General features: G+C 39.5%; 1 protein-coding gene across 8 annotated transcripts in view; it reads right to left on the bottom strand.

Moving 5' to 3' along the window:
- disp3 (dispatched RND transporter family member 3) overlaps positions 1–19,027 on the bottom strand; it is a 507,963-nt gene that overhangs the window by 83,885 nt on the left and 405,051 nt on the right. For 7 of the 8 annotated variants that reach the window (XM_072586713.1, XM_072586711.1, XM_072586710.1 and 4 more), the window contains 2 exons: positions 11,736–11,917; positions 9,822–9,983 (listed from right to left, as the gene is read on the bottom strand). In XM_072586713.1, the coding sequence (XP_072442814.1) occupies positions 9,822–9,983; positions 11,736–11,917 (344 nt within the window). The remainder of the gene's footprint in view (positions 1–9,821; positions 9,984–11,735; positions 11,918–19,027) is intronic. The other variant, XM_072586714.1, reaches the window with a different exon arrangement.

Raw genomic sequence — 19,027 nt, 5'->3', positions numbered from 1 at the left:
GGTTTCATTTCTAAAAAGTCCTCTGTGTAAGAGGGTAAATTCACTGATGTCCCAAATCTAGTGTGCAGCTGTGTTTGAGCACAGCTTGGGGAAAATTGATGTGGTGTCATCACTTCATCTCCAAAATGAACTGGCGTGATAGCATTGGTGAATTTAGCATATGGTATATTAATTTTTAAAAGAAATGTGAAATTACACATTTTAATATATCGTTAGTGCCTCCAAAATTACAATCTTAAAATTTGAGCCAGGATATTCAGGAGTCAAATCAAGAAGCACTTCTAAACCCCAAATAATTGTCTCCCCCAATAGGCTGTTGAAGCCACCCAATAGAAATTTTCTGACCGATATCAATAGATTTTCATCAGGTAAGAGTATCAAGGAATATGGACAAAGGCAAGTAAGGGAAAGCACAGATCAGACATGATCCAATTGAATAGCAGAATAATTTCAAAGAACTGAATAACCTACTTCTGTTCCTATATTTCTATTAATATTAAACCATTAAATAATATATTTCACAAGAATCAGACATGACATGGGATTTAGCAAAGTATGTTTTAATGTGTACATGATAATCATAAAAGTATCGAATTAATGTTCAACTCTAATTTAACCCCCCATAAGCTTAAATTGAGAAATAACCCAACAATCTTTGGTGTCTGACAGGCAAAGAATATTGGTTTACAGTAAGCTTCCATTAGTCCATATGCAACATTCACACATGAAGGAAAAAGCAACATTATCTCAGTAAGGAGTTTAATAAGTTGCTCATAGAGGAAGTGGGGTCCAGGATGTACTAGCTAGTTGGATAGAGATCTGACTGGGCAGCAGGGGACAGAGAGTAGTAGTGGAAGAGAGTTTCTCATAATGAAGAACTGTGACCAGTGGTGTTCCACAGGGATCCGTGTTGTGATCACTGTTGTTTAATGATCTGGAGAAAAATATGGGCGGTCTGATTAGCAAAGTTTGCAGATGACCCTAAGATTGGTGGAGAAGCAGATAGTGAAGGGGACTGTCAGCGAATGCAGCAGAATGTAGTTAGGTTGGAGAGTGGGGCGGAGGAATAGCAGATGAAGTTCAATCTGGGCAAATGCGAGGTGATGCATTTTGGAAGATCCAATTCCAGAGCGAACTATACCACAAATGGAAAAGCCCTGGGTGTACAGAGAGATCTGGGTGTTCAGGTTCATTGTTGCCTGAAGGTGGCAACACAAGTCAGTAAAGTGGTCAAGAAGGCATACGGCATGCTTTCCTTCATCGGATGGGGTATTGAGTACAAGAGTTGGCAGGTCATGTTACAGTTGTATAGGACTTTGGTTCAGCCACATTTGGAACACTGCGTACAGTTCTGGGTCACCTCATTACCAAAAGGATGTGGATGCTTTGGAGAGGGTGCAGAGGAGGCTCACTAGGATGTTGCCTGTTATGGAGGGCGCTAGCTATGAAGAGAGATTGAGTAGATTACGATTACTTCCATTAGAAAGATGGAGGTTGAGGGAGGACCTGATTGAGGTTTACAAAATCATGAGAGGTACAGACAGGGGGGATAGCAAGAGGCTTTTTCCTAAAGTGGGGGACTCAATTACAAGGGGTCACAAGTTCAAGGTGAGAGGGGAACAGTTTAAAGGAGTTATGTGTGGAAAGTTCTTTATGCAGAGGGTGATGGGTGTGCAGAACGCATTGCCAGCAGAGGTGGTAGAGGCGGGCACGATAGCGTCATAGAAGATATATCTAGACAGAGACATGAATGGGCGGGGAGCAGGGGAATACAGATCCTTAGAAAATAGCCGACAAGTTTAGATAGAGGATCTGGATCAGCACAGGCCTGGAGGGTGAAGGGTCTGTTCTCTTGTGTTGTAATTTTCTTTGTTCTTTGTATCTCATTGTCTCCTCAGAATGATCTCTTTCATATTTCTTTCTAGAGACAATATCATCGTTATGAATTTGGAAGAGAGATGGTAACCATATAAAATATAAGACTATCAGAAATTAGGCCATTCAGCTCGAGTCTGCTCCACCATTCAATTATGGCTGACAAGTTTCTCATCGCCATTCTCCTGTTTTCTCCCCGTAACCCTTGATCCCCTTGACACTCAACAACCTATCTATCTCAGTTTTAAATTCATTCAATAACCTAGCCTCCACAGCCTTCTGCAGCAATGAATTCCATAGATTCACCACTCTCTGACTGAAGAACTTTCTCCTTATCTCCATTCTAAAAGGTCTTCCCTTTACTCTAAGGCTGTGCATTAGTCTCTCTTATCAATGGAAACATCTTCCCAACATCCGGTTGGTCCACGCCATTCAATATTCTGTAAGTTTCAATTAGCTCTCCCGATATCCTTCTAAACTCCATCCAGTATAGACCAAAAGTCCTCAAACGTTCATCATATGTTAAGCTTTTCATTCCTAGGATCATTCTCATGAACTTCCTCTGAACATGCTTCAGGGCTTGTACATCTTTCTTGAGGTATGAGACTCAAAACTGTGCACAATACCCCAAATGTGGTCTGACCAGAGGTTTATAGAGTCTCAGAAGTGTGTCCCTGCTTTTATATTCAAGTCCTCTCAAAACAAATGCCATCATTGCATTTGCCTTCCTAACTACTGACTCAACCTGCATGTTTATCTTGAGAGAATCCTGGACCAAAACTCCCAAGTCTCTTTGCTCTTCAGATTTCTGAATTTTCTTCCCATTTAGAAAATAGACCATGCCTCTATTCGTCCTACCAAAGTGCATGACCTCACACTTTCCCACGTTGTACTCCATCTACCACTTTTTTGCCCACTCTTCTAACCTGTGCAAATTCTTCTACTGCTTCCCTGCCTCCTCAATGCTATCTGTCCCGCTAGCTACCTTTGTATCATCTGCAAACTTAGCCAAAATGCCCTTAGTCCTTTCAGCTAGATGGTTAGTGTATAACGTGAAAAGTTGTGGTCACAACACTGAGCCGTTTGTAACACCATTTGTCACCGGCTGCCATCCTGAGAAGGACCCTTTTATCCCCACTCTCTGCTTGCTGCCAGACAGCCAACTTCTATCCACATTAGCACCTTGCCTCTAACCCCATGGGCCCTTATCTTAATCAGTAGCCTCCTGTGCAGCACCTTGTCAAAGACCTTCTTGAAGTCCAGGTAGATAACATCCATTGGCTCTCCTTGGTCTAAGCTGCTCATTACTTTCTCAAAGAATTCTAGCAGATTTGTCAGGCATGACCTCCTCTTGATGAAACCATGCTGACTTTGCTCTATTTTACCATACATTTCCAAGTGTTCTGAAATCTCGTCTTTCACAATGGATTCCAGGATCTGACCCATAACTGAGGTTAGGCTAATTGGTCTGTAAATTTCTGTCTTTTGCGTTACTCTCTTTTTAAACAAGGGTGTCAATGTTAGCGATTTTCCAATCCTCTGGGATCCTTCCTGATTCTAGTGATTCCTGAAAGATCACCACTAACACCTCCACTATCTTTTCAGCTATCTGTTGTGGTTCTGTTTGCCGAGCTGGGAATTTGTGTTGCAGACGTTTCGTCCCCTGTCTAGGTGACATCCTCAGTGCTTGGGAGCCTCCTGTGAAGCGCTTCTGTGATGTTTCCTCTGGCATTTATAGTGATTTGTATCTGCCGCTTCCAGTTGTCAGTTCCAGCTGTCCGCTGTAGTGGCCGGTATATTAGGTCCAGGTCGATGTGTTTGTTGATAGAGTCTGTGGATGAGTGCCATGCCTCTAGGAATTCCCTGGCTGTTCTCTGTTTGGCTTGCCCTATAATGGTAGTGGTGTCCCAGTCGAACTCATGTTGCTTGTCATCTGAGTGTGTGGCTACTAAGGATAGCTGGTCATGTCGTTTCGTGGCTAGTTGGTGTTCATGGATACGGATCGTTAGCTGTCTTCCTGTTTGTCCTATGTAGTGTTTTGTGCAGTCCTTGCATAGGATTTTGTACACTACATTGGTTTTGCTCATGCTGGGTATCGGGTCCTTCATCCTGGTGAGTTGTTGTCTGAGAGTGGTTGTTGGTTTGTGTGCTGTTATGAGTCCTAGTGGTCGCAGTAGTCTGGCTGTCAGTTCAGAAATGTTTTTGATATATGGTAGTGTGGCTAGTCTTTTGGGTTGTGACATGTGCTCATTCCGTTGTCTTTCCCTTAGGCATCTGTTGGTGAAATTGCGTGGGTATCCGTTTTTGGCAAATACATTGTATAGGTGTTCTTCTTCCTCTTTTTGCAGTTCTGGTGTACTGCAGTGTGTTGTGGCCCTTTTGAACAGTGTCTTGATGCAACTTCTTTTGTGTGTGTTGGGGTGGTTGCTTTCGTAGTTTAGGACTTGGTCTGTGTGTGTGGCTTTCCTGTATACCTTTGTGGTGAATTCTCCGTTCGGTGTTCTGTAACACAAATTCCCAGCTTGGCGAACAGAACCACAACAACGAGCACTCGAGCTACAAATCTTCTCTTCAGCTATCTCCCTTGGAGATGATTAGTTGCCAAAGGAATGCAATCTTCTTGGAAATGGGCCAAGTCTCTCCGTAAAATCTTAACAATCCTTCAGATCTCTCTGCTGACACTCAAATCCAGTTACAAATCAACCCTGCAATTTATCTTGCACACGTAGTGGGCATCACACCTGTCCACTCACACCCAAGACCAGCAGTAGGTTTACAACCACCCCAGTCTATTCTTCACAGCAGAAGAGTGGAATGGCAAAGTTTTATTTTCAACCAGTTGTGAAGCATCCAGCAGTTTTGCACATAGGCCTGGTTAGTCAGCAGTAAGTTAATCCATTAGAAAAATTAACATGCAGTTGAAACCTTGACATCCATAATGTCAAAAATATTAAACACTGGTACTTAACTTGGCATTGTAAATTTTATTATTGAAAGCTTCCTGCAATATTTTTAATAGTTTTAGGTTTTGTTCTGTTTGTATGCACTGGAAGATCATTAATCCTTGATATATTTTTGCACTTAAGAAAAATGGGAAGAAAAGGCTAATAGATTCTTAAATGTATTTTAAACAAGAAGCCTTATGTAAGCATCAAGGAAAAGCTTTGGCTTCTGAAAAAGTTTTCAATTGAGAGATTTTTGGTCAGTTGAGAACACAATGGAAATAAGCAGTACAAGTTTAGATCGTATCAATTTCTGAGTAAGTCAGCTGTATTTGAAACAAAGTTTCTTCCCTCATTTTTGTGCACTTATCATTTAATTGCTTCAATTTATAATTAAAATCCACCTCAGGTTAAAAAAAGAGAGATAAATTATATCCTTCTCACCCACAGAAACAGAAGGGAAAGTTACTGATCCCACACCCCAGTTTCATGAGGGCTGCTAACCTTGTGCTAGTCATACAGCTCTTTCTTAGATTTGCACTGACTTCCAGCTGGGAAGGTAGGATTAGTAAATTTACCCAAAATTCACATCTCAGAAATGGAATGAAATTCAAAAGAAAAACATAAATCAACTAGCTGTGGAGATGTTGATTCAACTGAAGAATACAGAAATAATAATAGAAGCAATTTCTGTTCCCACTGTGCACAGCTGACATGAGTTAAGCTTCAGTGCATTTATTCTCAGATGATCAAACAGAAATAATAGAAGAAAATTCTCCAAACAAAATCCCATGAACTGAAGGTTATGAAGTAGAAATGGGCAAGGTGCTGTGGAACATACATCAGCAAATTATCTTTGTATCATATCTTAGATTTCTCTATCTTCATTCCCCATTCTGTTCAGAAATTAAAACATAGATTGAGAAATCAAAGCTTTGATGAACAGTAAGTCATTAATTGTATTAAATGATGAAGCATTTAGCAATTTTCAAAAATGAAAAGTGATTGAGGTAAGTGATATTAGTGACCTGATCATTTTTGAAAAATCTTTTACAGAGTTTACAGCATTTAGCGATTAGTGTTTCTGGCTGTTGCCCCAGTACAGTCCTCATTTCCCCTCCCTTAAGTCCAAAGGCTGAAAAATTGAACTCTGGCAGACAAATGGATTAGCTATTTACTTCCGGATCTGCCTGGATAACATGTTGCTCTCTTCTGCAAAAAAATAGCTTACTATTTCACGATTATTCTGGATAATTCAGGATTATTCTGGAATGCAAAGCAAAAATCCAGTTTATTTTCTTTACTGCAAGATGTCTCCTTAAACATCTTTCCCAATTTCTTCCAGTCTCTACAGATGATAAGAATGGCTCATGGATAGTTACCAAGATTGAAATCATCTAATTAGTTATGTCTGTCACTTCCCTCTCTTCCCCAACACACTGGACCATACCTACAATAAAAATCTCTCTACACTTGACCTGAACATCTTTTTTTTCTTACTTCCTGCCTTCTCTAAGCTCATCTCATTCATGAGATCCATTTTCTGTTGTACGAAATAGCTGATCACCTAGACTCCCTTACTGGTTTGCATGTAAACAGGCATAATTAATTGATTGTTTCTCCTCAGTAGCTGTCCAACTTTGCTGCATATCTCCACCTTCATCGCTCGCCTAAAAACAAACAACTTTTGACCCCGCTGGCTTTGCAAGTGACCACCCCATCTCCAATCTCCCTTCCCTTTCCAAAATCATTGAATGAGTAGTCACCTCCCAAATTTGTACCTAGCCTTCCTGGAACTCCATGTCTGAATTCTCCAATCAGGTGCCTGCCCCTACAACTGTAACAAAACAGCTCTTATCAACATCAGAAATGACTTCATGTATTACTGTAACAAAAGCCAACCAACCCATCTTGTTTTTCTCAATCTGGCTGCAGCTTGTGACACAGTTGATCACATTACTCTCCTCCCCATTGTCATCTAGCTATTTGATATATTGAATTGCCTGGCTCCATTGTTATTTGTTTAATGGTAGTTATAAAATCATTATCAATGACGAAGGGCTTATGCCCGAATCGTCGATCGGCACCTTCCCCTGCAACCGCAAGAAATGCAAAACTTGCGCCCACACCTCCCCCCTTACTTCCCTCCAAGGCCCCAAGGGATCCTTCCATATCCGCCACAAATTCACCTGCACCTCCACACACATCATCTATTGCATCCGCTGCACCCGATGTGGCCTCCTCTATATTGGGGAGACAGGCTGCCTACTTGTGGAACGTTTCAGAGAACACCTCTGGGACACCTGGACCAACCAACCCAACCACCCCGTAGCTCAACACTTCAACTCCCCCTCCCACTCCACCAAGGACATGCAGGTCCTTGGACTCCTCCATCGCCAGACCATAGCAACACGACGGTTGGAGGAAGAGCACCTCATCTTCCGCCTAGGAACCCTCCAACCACAAGGGATGAACTCAGATTTCTCCAGTTTCCTCATTTCCCCTCCCCCCACCTTGTCTCAGTCATATCCCTCTAACTCAGCACCGCCTTCCTAACCTGCAATCTTCTTCCTGATCTCCCCGCCCCCACCCCACTTCGGCCTATCACCCTCACCTTGACCTTCTTCCACCTATCGCATTTCCAGTGCCCCTCCCCCAAGTCCCTCCTCCCTACATTTTATCTTAGCCTGCTGGACACACTTTCCTCATTCCTGAAGAAGGGCTTATGCCCGAAATGTCGATTCTCCTGTTCCTTGGATGCTGCCTGACCTGCTGCGCTTTTCCAGCAACACATTTTCAGCCCTGCACTTAATATCTCTGGTATTACCCAAACACTTATCCTTGGACTCTTCATATTTGTCATGTAAATATTGCCCCTCAGCAACATCATCCAAAAGCTGTTATAACTTCCACAAGAATACCGATGCAATTCAGATCTACCTCATGCCTACCTAGCTCAACGTCTGTTAGCTATTGAGTTGCATATCCAACATCCTGTAACAAAAGAGCAGAGATTTCTTCTAATTCAACAATGGGAAAACTGAAGCCATTTTCTTCAATCTGTGCTCCAAACTCTACTTTGTCACCATAGATTTCATATTTTTCCAGGGCAACTATCGGAGGCTAGCTTGTCACAATCCCAGTGTTATAAATGACTTCAAGATGAGTTTTCAACTATACCCATTAAGCCAGCCTATTTACATTTCCATAAAATTGACCATCTCTATCTCTACTCACATTCACTGCTGCAGAAACCTTCATTCATGCTTTTGTTACCTGCAGACCTGGTTCTTCCAGCACACTGTTAGTGGCTTTCCATCCTGCAACCTCTGTGAACATGAGTTCATTCAAAACACTGTTAACATGCACCTTGATGTCACTCATCTATCAGTCTTGAGTTGATCTATACCAACTCACTATTATTTAATGGTTGAATTTAAATTCTTATCCTTGATTTTAAAATGCCTCCATAGTGATTTCTGTGCTTTGCATGCTTCAATCAGTTTACGTATTAAAAATATTTTACCGAAGTGGTCTTGATAGTGAGCTGGACAAAGAGACACAGAAATCTGTTTGTGAGCTCAACTTGATTTTACCAATAAATTATTCCTTATTAAAAACATCCTGCGAGCATTTCCCAGATTCCCACAATATTTACTCTCTATTTGGCACATTCGCCTGAGAGAACATTACCCGCACTGATTCATGTGTTTGAGCTGAATTGTTGGAATCTCTATCGTCTCTGATGTAGGGTTGGCTCTCTTTCACAAAAATGGGTCTTGTAGGTCAGGCTGGATCTTTTCCTCGGTCTTCTTGGGTTGCCACACGATCTTCTGCCATGAGACTTCCTTGGGAGTCTTCGCCGAGTCTTCAGTGATTGAGGGGATGGCACCCAGGAATGTGTTCTTCTCCTCATTTGCACCAGATATTGCAAAGTATTGTGTGGCCTTTGGCCAAAGGGGTCATGAGCTGGGTTCAAATCGTCTGACGGTGTCAAGCTAATACCACTCACTTTTGCCATGTCGGGAGTTGTAAAGTGCATGCCCTCAAGCAATCAAGATGCCAGGACGTCTAATTGACAATTATCTAATACACAACAATTGGATTGATTTCAACTGGTTCTCCTTGAACATTTGTAAACTCTTTGATCTGGGTTTCCACTGTTCTCTGTAGCTGATTACTGCTGGCTGCTATTTAATTTAGTTTGGCCAATTTTCTGTCAGGCATGATTTCTCCAGCTGTGGGTCAATATAGAATGTTTAATTTGACCACAATAGCCTCAGCCTTTCCTCTTCTAGCTCTGCAATACTTGGGGATAGCTACACTCCTTTAATTCTGATCTCTTGTGTGGCTGTGCCTTCAGTTACCTTGGTACTATGTTCTGGAATTCCCTTCCTAATCTGGTGATTAGGACAGCTACCTGATGAAGGACCAGCACTTCGAAAGCTAGTGCTTCCAAATAAACCTGTTGGACTATAACCTGGCGTTGTGTGATTTTTAACTTTGTATACCCCAGGCCAACACTGGCACCTCCAAATCATGACTTCCTAATCTTTAAATCTTTATTTCACTTTCCTCTCTTAACACATTGCTTAAAACCTATCTTTATGGTTAAGTTGTTGGTTTTCTGTCCTAGTATTTCCTTATGGGGTTGTTATATTTATTTTGTAATGTTCCTGTGAAACAATTTGGGATGTGTTATTATGTTACAGGTTCATTTATAAACACACAGGTTTGGACTTGGAGCAATTTCCACAACAGTGATTACAATTCAATAAAAATATGTAATTGCCTGGAAAGTGCTTTGGGGCATCCTGACGTCATGAAAGACACTATATAAATGCAAACCTTTTCTTCTTTCCATAACTGAAAAAGTGAATATATTTGCACTAATTCTTCACGTGCATAAGATCAACATTTTACTTAACACTTGTTAAAGGTCTGCTCTCTAATTTTGGATTGAAATAATATTAACGATTAAATCATAATCAACTTAATTCTTACCTAAAATGATCCATTTACTCTTTACTGCAGGAAGCGCAACAAAGTGGTAAAGCACATCTTGCAGTCTTGTTATCAGTTGACCAGGATTATGTCTTCCATCTTCAAGTGGAGGTGCCTCAGGCACCAGTGAAACCAAAGGCACATCCCCATTGTCTAATGAAGCTTTAGAAAAAAAAGTAATGAACTATTTTAAAATAGTTATATCAAAATATAGCCGGTAATTGATTTTAAATCGTGGAAATGGTCCACAATTTTCTACCTCAAGATCAACAAATCTACTCAATATTGTTTCAAATAAGTACTGAATATTCAAACATATTTAGTTGAACATCAAATGAACATTGGTGAAAATTCAAATTGGTGTTCTGAGCTGTTCCTTTAAGAGTAGGCAAAAGTGAGGACTGCGGATGCTGGAAACCAGAGTTTAGATCAGAGTGGTGCTGGAAAAGCACAGCAGGTCAGGCAGCATCCGAGGGGCAGGAAAATCGATATTTTGGGCAAAAGGGCTTTCGCCTGAAACATCGATTTTCCTGGTCCTCAGATGCTGCCTGACCTGCTGTGCTTTTCCAGCATCACTCTGATCTAAAAACTGTACCTTTAAAAGTGCTCAGGCTTAAGACTTGGTTCTACTGCTGTAGCCAGTGAACCCATCCTAATAACCTAACAAAGGATACTTGTAAAATGACAATTATCTGCCAGGTTTTATTTTGCTGACATGTCTCCAAGAACTTATTAATTAATTAAGATGCTGCAATGGAAGAAAAGCGGCAAACTTGCCCATTTCTCTGGCTTTGAAGTCTCCCTCAAACAACAGCACCAAAAACAGCTAGGTTAACTGACCTGACTATTTGGGGGACATGTATGCTACAGAATGGTTGCTGCATTTGCTAAAAGAACAGTCACTGCATGCCAAATTCTTCAGTGATTGTAACACTTTAGAGGTTTATGTGCTAAGGTGCTATAATAAAGTATTACTTACATAGAAACATAAAAACAGGAGTAGGTCATTCAATTCTGAGAGCCTGCTTGGCCATTCTAGATCATGGCTGATCTTTTATTTCAGTTCCACTGTCTTGTGCTATTCCCATACATGTGATGTCATTAGCATTCAGAAATCTGTTGATCTCTGTCTTGAAAACACTCAATGACTAAGCCTCCACAGCCTTTGAGGTAGAAAATTATGAAGATTCACTACTCTCTCAGTGAAGATGTTCCTTCTCATCTCAATCCTAAATACTTGTCTCTTTTTCTGAAACTGTGCACCTCGATTCTGGACCTTCATGGTCAGGGCAAACATCCTTTCTGTAACTACTGTCTTGACGTTTAAAAATTTTGTATGCTTTGATAAGGTAACTTTGCATTTTTCTAAACTTAACAGAATTCGAGCACAGTTTCCTCAATCTCTCTTCTTTAGTCCTGTGGCAAATATATCCCTTGTCAGGTAAGGGGACCAAACCTGCACATAACTCTCCGGGTGCAGACTCAAAAAGGCTCTATAAAACTGAAACAAAACACACTTATGTACTCAAAGTCTCTCATGATAAAGACACAAACTATTTGCTTGTGGCACCTGCATTTAACTTTCAGTATATACAAGGATAACCAGATAATTTTGGCATCAACACTTTCCAATTTCTCACCATTTAAAAGAATTTCTGCAACTCTGTTCCTCCTATCCAAGTGAGTAACTTCACATTTACCTACATTGTATTTCATTTGCCAAGTCTTTGCTCACTCAATCAGCCTTTGCCTTCTTATAGTTCAAATTGCCACCTTGTTTTGTGTTGTCCACAAAGTTGGAATTTTAAGTTTTAATTTTAACTTAATTTGGTCCCCATATCTATCATTTCACAGTGCTTTGTATAATTTAATCACATGCATGTGATGGAAATTAGAGTGTTTTTATACATTAACCTCCAGGAAGAAAGGAAACACCTGCTTCTTCATCAATGGATAGAAGAGGAATATCATCATCCAAGTACTGAAGTATCCCACCAATCACCAATAAATCCTGGTCTGTGACTAGAAGTGATTGATCACACTCTCCTGAATTCTGGGTTGTGTTGCTATCTTTCTTCTTACACATACTTTGGAAGCTGAAACAGAAGGTTAAACATGAAATGTACCATCAAAACATAGGGTTTTTGATTCTAACACTTGTACTACCATTCCAAATGGTAGGTAATTCAGCATAGACCAAGGACTGAATTCAGAAACTTCCTGTTCAACTCTTTAAATATTAAACTGTGCTGCATTGTTTATGCGCTAAAAATAAAAATTTGAAATGTCAACAGTTACTTGTCTATCTGGGAGAAATGCTTTCACACTTGTGTATTCTCTGATGATCAGAAATGCAACCAATCAGACCTTTGTTTAATAATTTAACAGAAACAGAATAACATGTTTATAAATAAGGGAAAAAAGTCAGCATTTTTCTGATACTGCACTTATTGTGTATCTGTTGGACAGTTGGAACTTGGTCATAGCAAAATATTTCCAAGAAGACAGTAGAAAATGATTGAGGGATTTCCTCACAGCCTCCCTTAAGGGTCAAATCACGGTGCTGATTCATGCGAGTTCCTGGTCTATGACTGACCAAGATGGAAATAATTCATTTGATAAGGCATCGAATACAGTGAGTGGAATCCCCTGGGCCTGTCTGGAGCTTTGAGAAGGTGGTCCGTGAATTTAAGTGGATTGGAGGCTAAATTTAAGTGCCCTGATGGCAGATTAATATTTTAGTATGAAATTATCGGAGCCTTTCAGGTGGGCTGGCCTGATGGTCAGGAACTTCAATTGCATTAATTGGCATCCATGAATATTTATGACTGCCCCAGACTACTGGGAATATATTTCATGAGCACAGTGTGAGTGATTTGGGGATTAGATGTATAGTTATCCAGGAGCTGGACTAGGATTTTTTGGCCTAATAGTTCCTGGATACATATCCATGTTAGCAAGATGTAACAGTTGAAGTCCCAGCTCTAGCTCAGAATAGGAGGCATTTTTGAAGGAGTTCTGGTGAGCAGGAGAATTGCTCATCACAAGTTCAAATGTTCTAGGCAATTTCCAAAGAATCAATGTTTTGGGACATCTGAGGGATAGTAAATAGTTTGTCTGAGTGAGAATAATTGGGCTACAGTGATATTCATTGCATAAGGTTTTGATCAAGTTGGTAACTGGGTTTTGATAATTGGGAAGAATGTTGTGTAGAATGAAAATTAACATACATATATACGAATTATAAGCAGAAATAGGACATTCAAGAAGGTCATGGTTGATTTGTTTGTGTTCTGAATTCCACATTGCCATGTTTCCAGATAACCTATGATTTCCTTGCTTAACAAGATTCTGTCTACCTCCACATAAATATTCAATGACTCCAAGTCCATTAGGTTTCTGAGGCAGAGTTTTGAAATTGCAATAGCCTTAGAGAAAAATAATTTATTGATCCCTGTTCTAAAAGGGTGACTTCTAATGTTAAAAAAAAGCCTTTAAACATCCATTTTGTCAAGAATATTCAGGATCTTATAAACTTCAATCAAATCAATACTTACGCTTCTAAACTCTAGTGAAAACAGACCCAGAGTGAAAAATCTTTCCTCATTAGATATACTGTTCATGCTAGGAATCAACATAATAAAAGCAGAAAAAGCTGAAGAAACTAAGCAGGTGTGAATTCGTAGTTTATTGTTTTCTACTCTTCTTTCTTGAATAGCAGGGTTATATTTGTTGCTTTTCAGTTTGGTGGAACTTTTCCAGAAACTAAGAAATGTTGAAAATAAGAAATATTGGAAAATTAACACCAACACACCTGCTCTAATGAGAATGAGAGAGCGGGAGTCTTACATTGGATTCAAGGGATTAGATTAGATTCCCTACAGTGTGGAACAGGCCCTTCGGCCCAACAAGTCCAAACCGACCCTCCGAAGAGCAACCACCCAGATCCATTCCTCTACATTCACTCCTGACTAATGCACCTAACACTATGGGCAATTTAGCATGGCCTAACCTGCACATCTTTGGACTGTGGAAGGAAACTGGAGCACCCAGAGGAAACCCACGCAGACACGGGGAGAATGTGCAAGCTCCACACATTACAGTTGCCCGAGGCAGGAATTGAACCCGGGTCCTTGGCACTGTGAGGCAGCAGTGCTAACCACTGAGTCACTGTGCCATCCCAATCTCAAACAGTCCTTCAAAATGGGCAAAGGTAAGTCAAAACAGACTGTGATCTCTTGTAACTACAAAGATCAGAAGAGGCTGACAGACACTCAGCAGCAATCCACCCTTCTGTGGATTACTTCCCAATCTGCATATAAAAAGTCAGTTTCAACTTTACTGAAGTGTGCTCGTGTGACCGAACATTCTCTTGTTTGGCAGCCTGGCATTTGCCTACTGTTAAAATGATAGTTGAAGAACTAATCCATAGTCATATCTGTGCTGAAGGTAAAGGGGATCCTGGCCTCACTGAGCGCTGTAAACCATACAAACAGGAAGGACAACAAAAGTAATCTCTCTTATTCTGAATACCGGAAATCAATCAGAGTGGAAAGGAATCAGAAATAGAGAATCTGAACAAAATGTAAAACTGAAGACATAAAACATGCAATACCCATGCACATAAATTAGAAATTTAGGTGAGTTCAAAAATACAAATGTTTAAAAAAAACTGATCAATCTCCAACTCTTTACATCTCCCATTTCTTCACTATTTAATAATAAATCCAAAGTTTTGCCCTCCTGAGAATCAACACCTTTTCTCACTTTGTTCCATTTTAGAAATCTGTGAAAATTCTTGCTGTTTTACATTTCTAGCTTACTTACTTTCATGCTTTAACTTATTTATCCTGATGGTTGTTTTAGCCATTCTCTGTTCATCTTTGGATTTCAGTCATTTGGTTTGCCAAACACCTTTGTACAATTGTATGCCTTATCCATAATTCTGATGCTTTCCGTAACTTTTTCAGTTAACCATAGAATGCCTCTGGTGTAGAAGCAGGCCATCTGGCCCATTGTGTCTTCACTGACCCTCTGAAGAGCTTCCCACCCAGATCCAGCTCCCTACCCTGCACATCTTTGGACTGTGGGAAGTAACCGAAGCACCTGCAGGAAACCCATCCAGACACAGGGAGAACATGCAAACTCCACACAGATTGTTACCCGAAGGTGGAATCGGACACAAGTCTCTGGTATTGTGAGGCAGCAGTGCTAACCACTCAGCCACTGTGCCGCCCCATACCATGGATGGTATGTCTTCTTCTTAGAACATTAAACAGTACAGCACAGGAACAGGCGCTTCAGCCCACCATGTTTGTTTTAATCATGATGCCATTCCAAACTTACCCCATCTGCGTACACTTGGTCTGTATCCCTCTATTCCTTGCCTGATTCATGAGTCTAAATGCGTCTTAAACTTTACTACCATATCTGCAAATGTACTTACTATGAATATTCTGAAATATTCCTTTGAATTCTTGCCATTGTATCTCCACTAATCTATCTCCTAGCCTAATATCTTAGCTCACTTCAGCTATTTCTACTTTCATGTCCAATGGTTGCTCTTACTCAAATTTAAAATTCAAGTCTCACACCCATTTTTCTCTCTTTTAAACTGGATGTAAAACTCAGGCATATTATGACTATTGTTACCTAGCCCACCGATTCGAGTGCAAACTCATTGACTTCCAGGTTTGGATGAGTACAGAATTGTAAAAGGCAGAAAATACTTGAATAAGAGAATTGCGTTTTTTGAAGAAGTAACAAAGAAGGTTGATGAAAGAAATTAATTGAATTTCCAAATTAATTTTCATAAAAGACTACATTACACAACACTGAAGATCACAGAATAGGATGGAGAGTGTCAACTTGGTAGAAACAATATTGAACGATGAAAAACAACAAGGTATGGTAAATGGCTATTTTTCAGAATGGAGAATGATGAACAGTTGGGTTCCACACGGCCACTGCTGATTTTTCCATTTTTTATTTTTCATTTCAAATATTCATCCAATTCCATTTCAAATAACATTTTGCTCTTTGTATGAATAGCTATTTGTAATTAAACATTTGTAGTAATACCTATATCCAGAGGGAACCAGCAGTTTATAAATATTGGGCAGGATTTTCCATGTTGGATGGGCTCTCATAACCCAATTGGGTACCATAAGATTTCTTCTATTATCTAATATCAAACCATAGTGTGTGCCCTCCTCAGTGACAATGTTCTAAATCAGGGATAATAAATATTTCACTACTAATCTTTCAAAACTTCTAATAGAACATTGCTCAACTTTCTGTTTGAATTTTTAAAAAATTCAAAATTCTTTTCCCATATCAACAGTTTTTTTTATTGCTGGTATCATTGAGTAGATGCTTGTACTTTTCGTGGCTCTAATACCTGTTTTGTAATGAATGCTCAAAGCAGTATGTAACACTCCAACTTGGCATCAACAATGACTTGCATAAATTTGACGTGAATTTCTTGCTTATGGGCTTTTGACCTGTACTCCAGGTAGATTAAGCTATCTACATTTCTACATCTCTCAGCTCCCTCATTATCCGAAGATCTTTGAGTGCAATTTTATTATGAACAATAGTTTAAGGCAGACAATTTTGAATAGGCAGTTTATTTTTAATATCACAATTTGAATTTCAATTGAGTTCATTTGAAATGAAAATTCAGTGAGTTGTATAATAGGGGGTTGATTTGATATTTTCTGCTTTACACTGATGTTCAAAATCAAAATTACTCCTTTGATGTTTAAGATACGCTTCTTTTAACTGCTTTTCTCAAAACTTACAGCTTCACATTTGTCTGCATTGAACTTCATCTGGCACTTAATTGCTCAATTTGCTAAACAGGTCTTTCTTCTGTAAAATCTTGAACTCTCCCCTTAATTTTATCCTCCTCTTGAATTTCATGCGATCAGGAAGCTCAACATAACTCCTTTTTACCTATGTTCATCTATGAATGGAATAAGTAGATCCTTGGCATTGCATCTTAAAGCTCTTGAGAAGATGCAAAGAAAGCTTACTACAAATTATACCAGGATGAAGAATGTCAGTTATGTTAAGAAACCAGAGATTCTGAGATCTATACCTACAACAGAAAATGATGAGTGGCAATTTAATAGAGATGATTAAAATTGTTGAAAATTTTAATTGTGTAGGCTAGCAAGAGAGGTAATCAGAGGACACAGATTGAAGACAATTGGTAGTAGTATCAGATTTTTTTTTACACTGAGTTCTGATGATATGGAATGCACTAGTAAAAGGTTGGTGGAAGCAGATTGAATTGTAACTTGCAACTAGAATTTAAATATACTTGAAAAGGAAAGAAAAACTGAGTTCTTATTGAAGAAATATGGGAATGGAATCAGTTAGATAGCACCTGTAAAACTGTCAGCAAAAGCATGGTGGATTAAATTGCCAACGTGTGTGTTGCTTCATTTTATACTTCTACAATCTGTCATATCCAAATCTCAACATAAAGAATGGATACTAATACAAGTTTTGGAAAGGCTGTACACATATAGTTCAATATCAAAGAAAGTCTTGTTTTCAGAATTGAATAAAATTGGCAAAAAAATTTGTTTGACCTCCCCTTCCACTCTACAGATGAAGTTGATGTCAAACCTGCCTCTGCTCCAACAATCTGTCCAATAGCCACTTAACGCTTGGAGAATTGTGGCTCACAGCAAGACCCCATATCCATATGGGAAGCAAATGCCTCCAAGAGCTCTTAATTGGTCAAACCAAGAACAGTGGCCACTGCCAGGAGTAGACCCAATGTCATATGGTCAGATAGGTAGGTAGGTGAGAGGCTTGGTGGGGAGAAATTGAAGCAGTGGGGGCTGAAAGGGTAGGGATCAGGGAGCACAGGTAAGAAATAGGAGGAGAAATCTGGGACCAATTCTCTAACATGCCCAGCAGACTCTGGTCCAATCCTGACAGGCTTAAAACCCACTTCTCCTGCCAGCTGTGAGAGAAATTACTGAGATGAGGGAATGAGCCACCTTCCACCCTGCCTCCCAACTGGCTGCTTATAACATTGCAGTGGGTTCATATTGGGAGGAGGGGTGTAGGTGCTGGGAATGCTTCCCATGGCATGATACTTAATTTACACATCCCAATCTGCTCCTGGTGAGAGAGTAAAATGTTGTCCATAAATTTGTTTTTCTCTTCAGATTTATCTATACTTAAGGGCCAAATGAAGGCCACCTAATTGCCCAAACTAATGATAATGGTCACTGATGAACTAGAGGTTGTTATTTTTGTACCTTTACTGACAAAATAAGCTGAAAAATTATTATAGGATTAAGGCAACTTTCACATTTAATGTCCTATGCATGGAAAAGTTATAGGTACACAAATTAGCTCATCATCAATACTGAGATCAAGCAACAATTTGACTCTTGTGAATTGGGATACTGTGGATGGCTCCAATTTTACTGAATTGGGAAATATTCAAAGGCAAATTTTACATTCCTAACATGGTATTGAGACTAATAAGCTGTTGCATACAGTGTTGTAACAATGATTATTTTCTTGCTTTCTTTTCATAACTTTGGTGGTTGTTTTGCACTTAAGGCAAAGGGCCTAAGCCCAAAGTTTCTCAATTTAAAAAAAGTTAGATCAGGAAGATGACCCCTTGAAGAGGCAATTAACTCAAGTGGTTGGATAGAAGATCTAACATGATCTCAAGAAATGGGAGAATAGGCTGAAATAGCTAAGGCTTTCCTTTATATTTTATATTTTTCTGGGTTACAAATTAATGCCTGTAAAGCAAAATACATTTTTAATGTATTATGAAAGACATGTTTGGTCAAATGACTGATACTGTAATCAAAAGCTTGAGAAAACCTTTATGGATGTTGCTGTATACAGTTTTATCCTATTTATCTCTAACTTCAAGTAACTGTACATGAATGACGAATCTGTTAAAGGAATAAACATTTATACAAGAATCATATAAATGGGGAACAAAAAACAATTCTTTCGTCACAAACGGAGAAAGCTTCTGCAGCTTCAAATTAAAAATAACATATTGTCCAATTAATAGCACATCAAGTGGATGATCCCAACCAGCATTCTTACATGTGGCAAGTCCCTTTATTTACTAATTAACTCTTTGTGCAAATTGTCATGCTGTTCATGAAATAAGTTATACAGTCGGGCACTGGTGGTTTTTACATCACTGCTAC

This window comes from Chiloscyllium punctatum, chromosome 16 (genome assembly GCF_047496795.1).
Source record: "Chiloscyllium punctatum isolate Juve2018m chromosome 16, sChiPun1.3, whole genome shotgun sequence".
Taxonomy (NCBI): Eukaryota; Metazoa; Chordata; class Chondrichthyes; order Orectolobiformes; family Hemiscylliidae; genus Chiloscyllium; species Chiloscyllium punctatum.
Note: the sequence above shows the minus strand (reverse complement) of the source record. Positions and strands in the feature narration are given on the sequence as shown.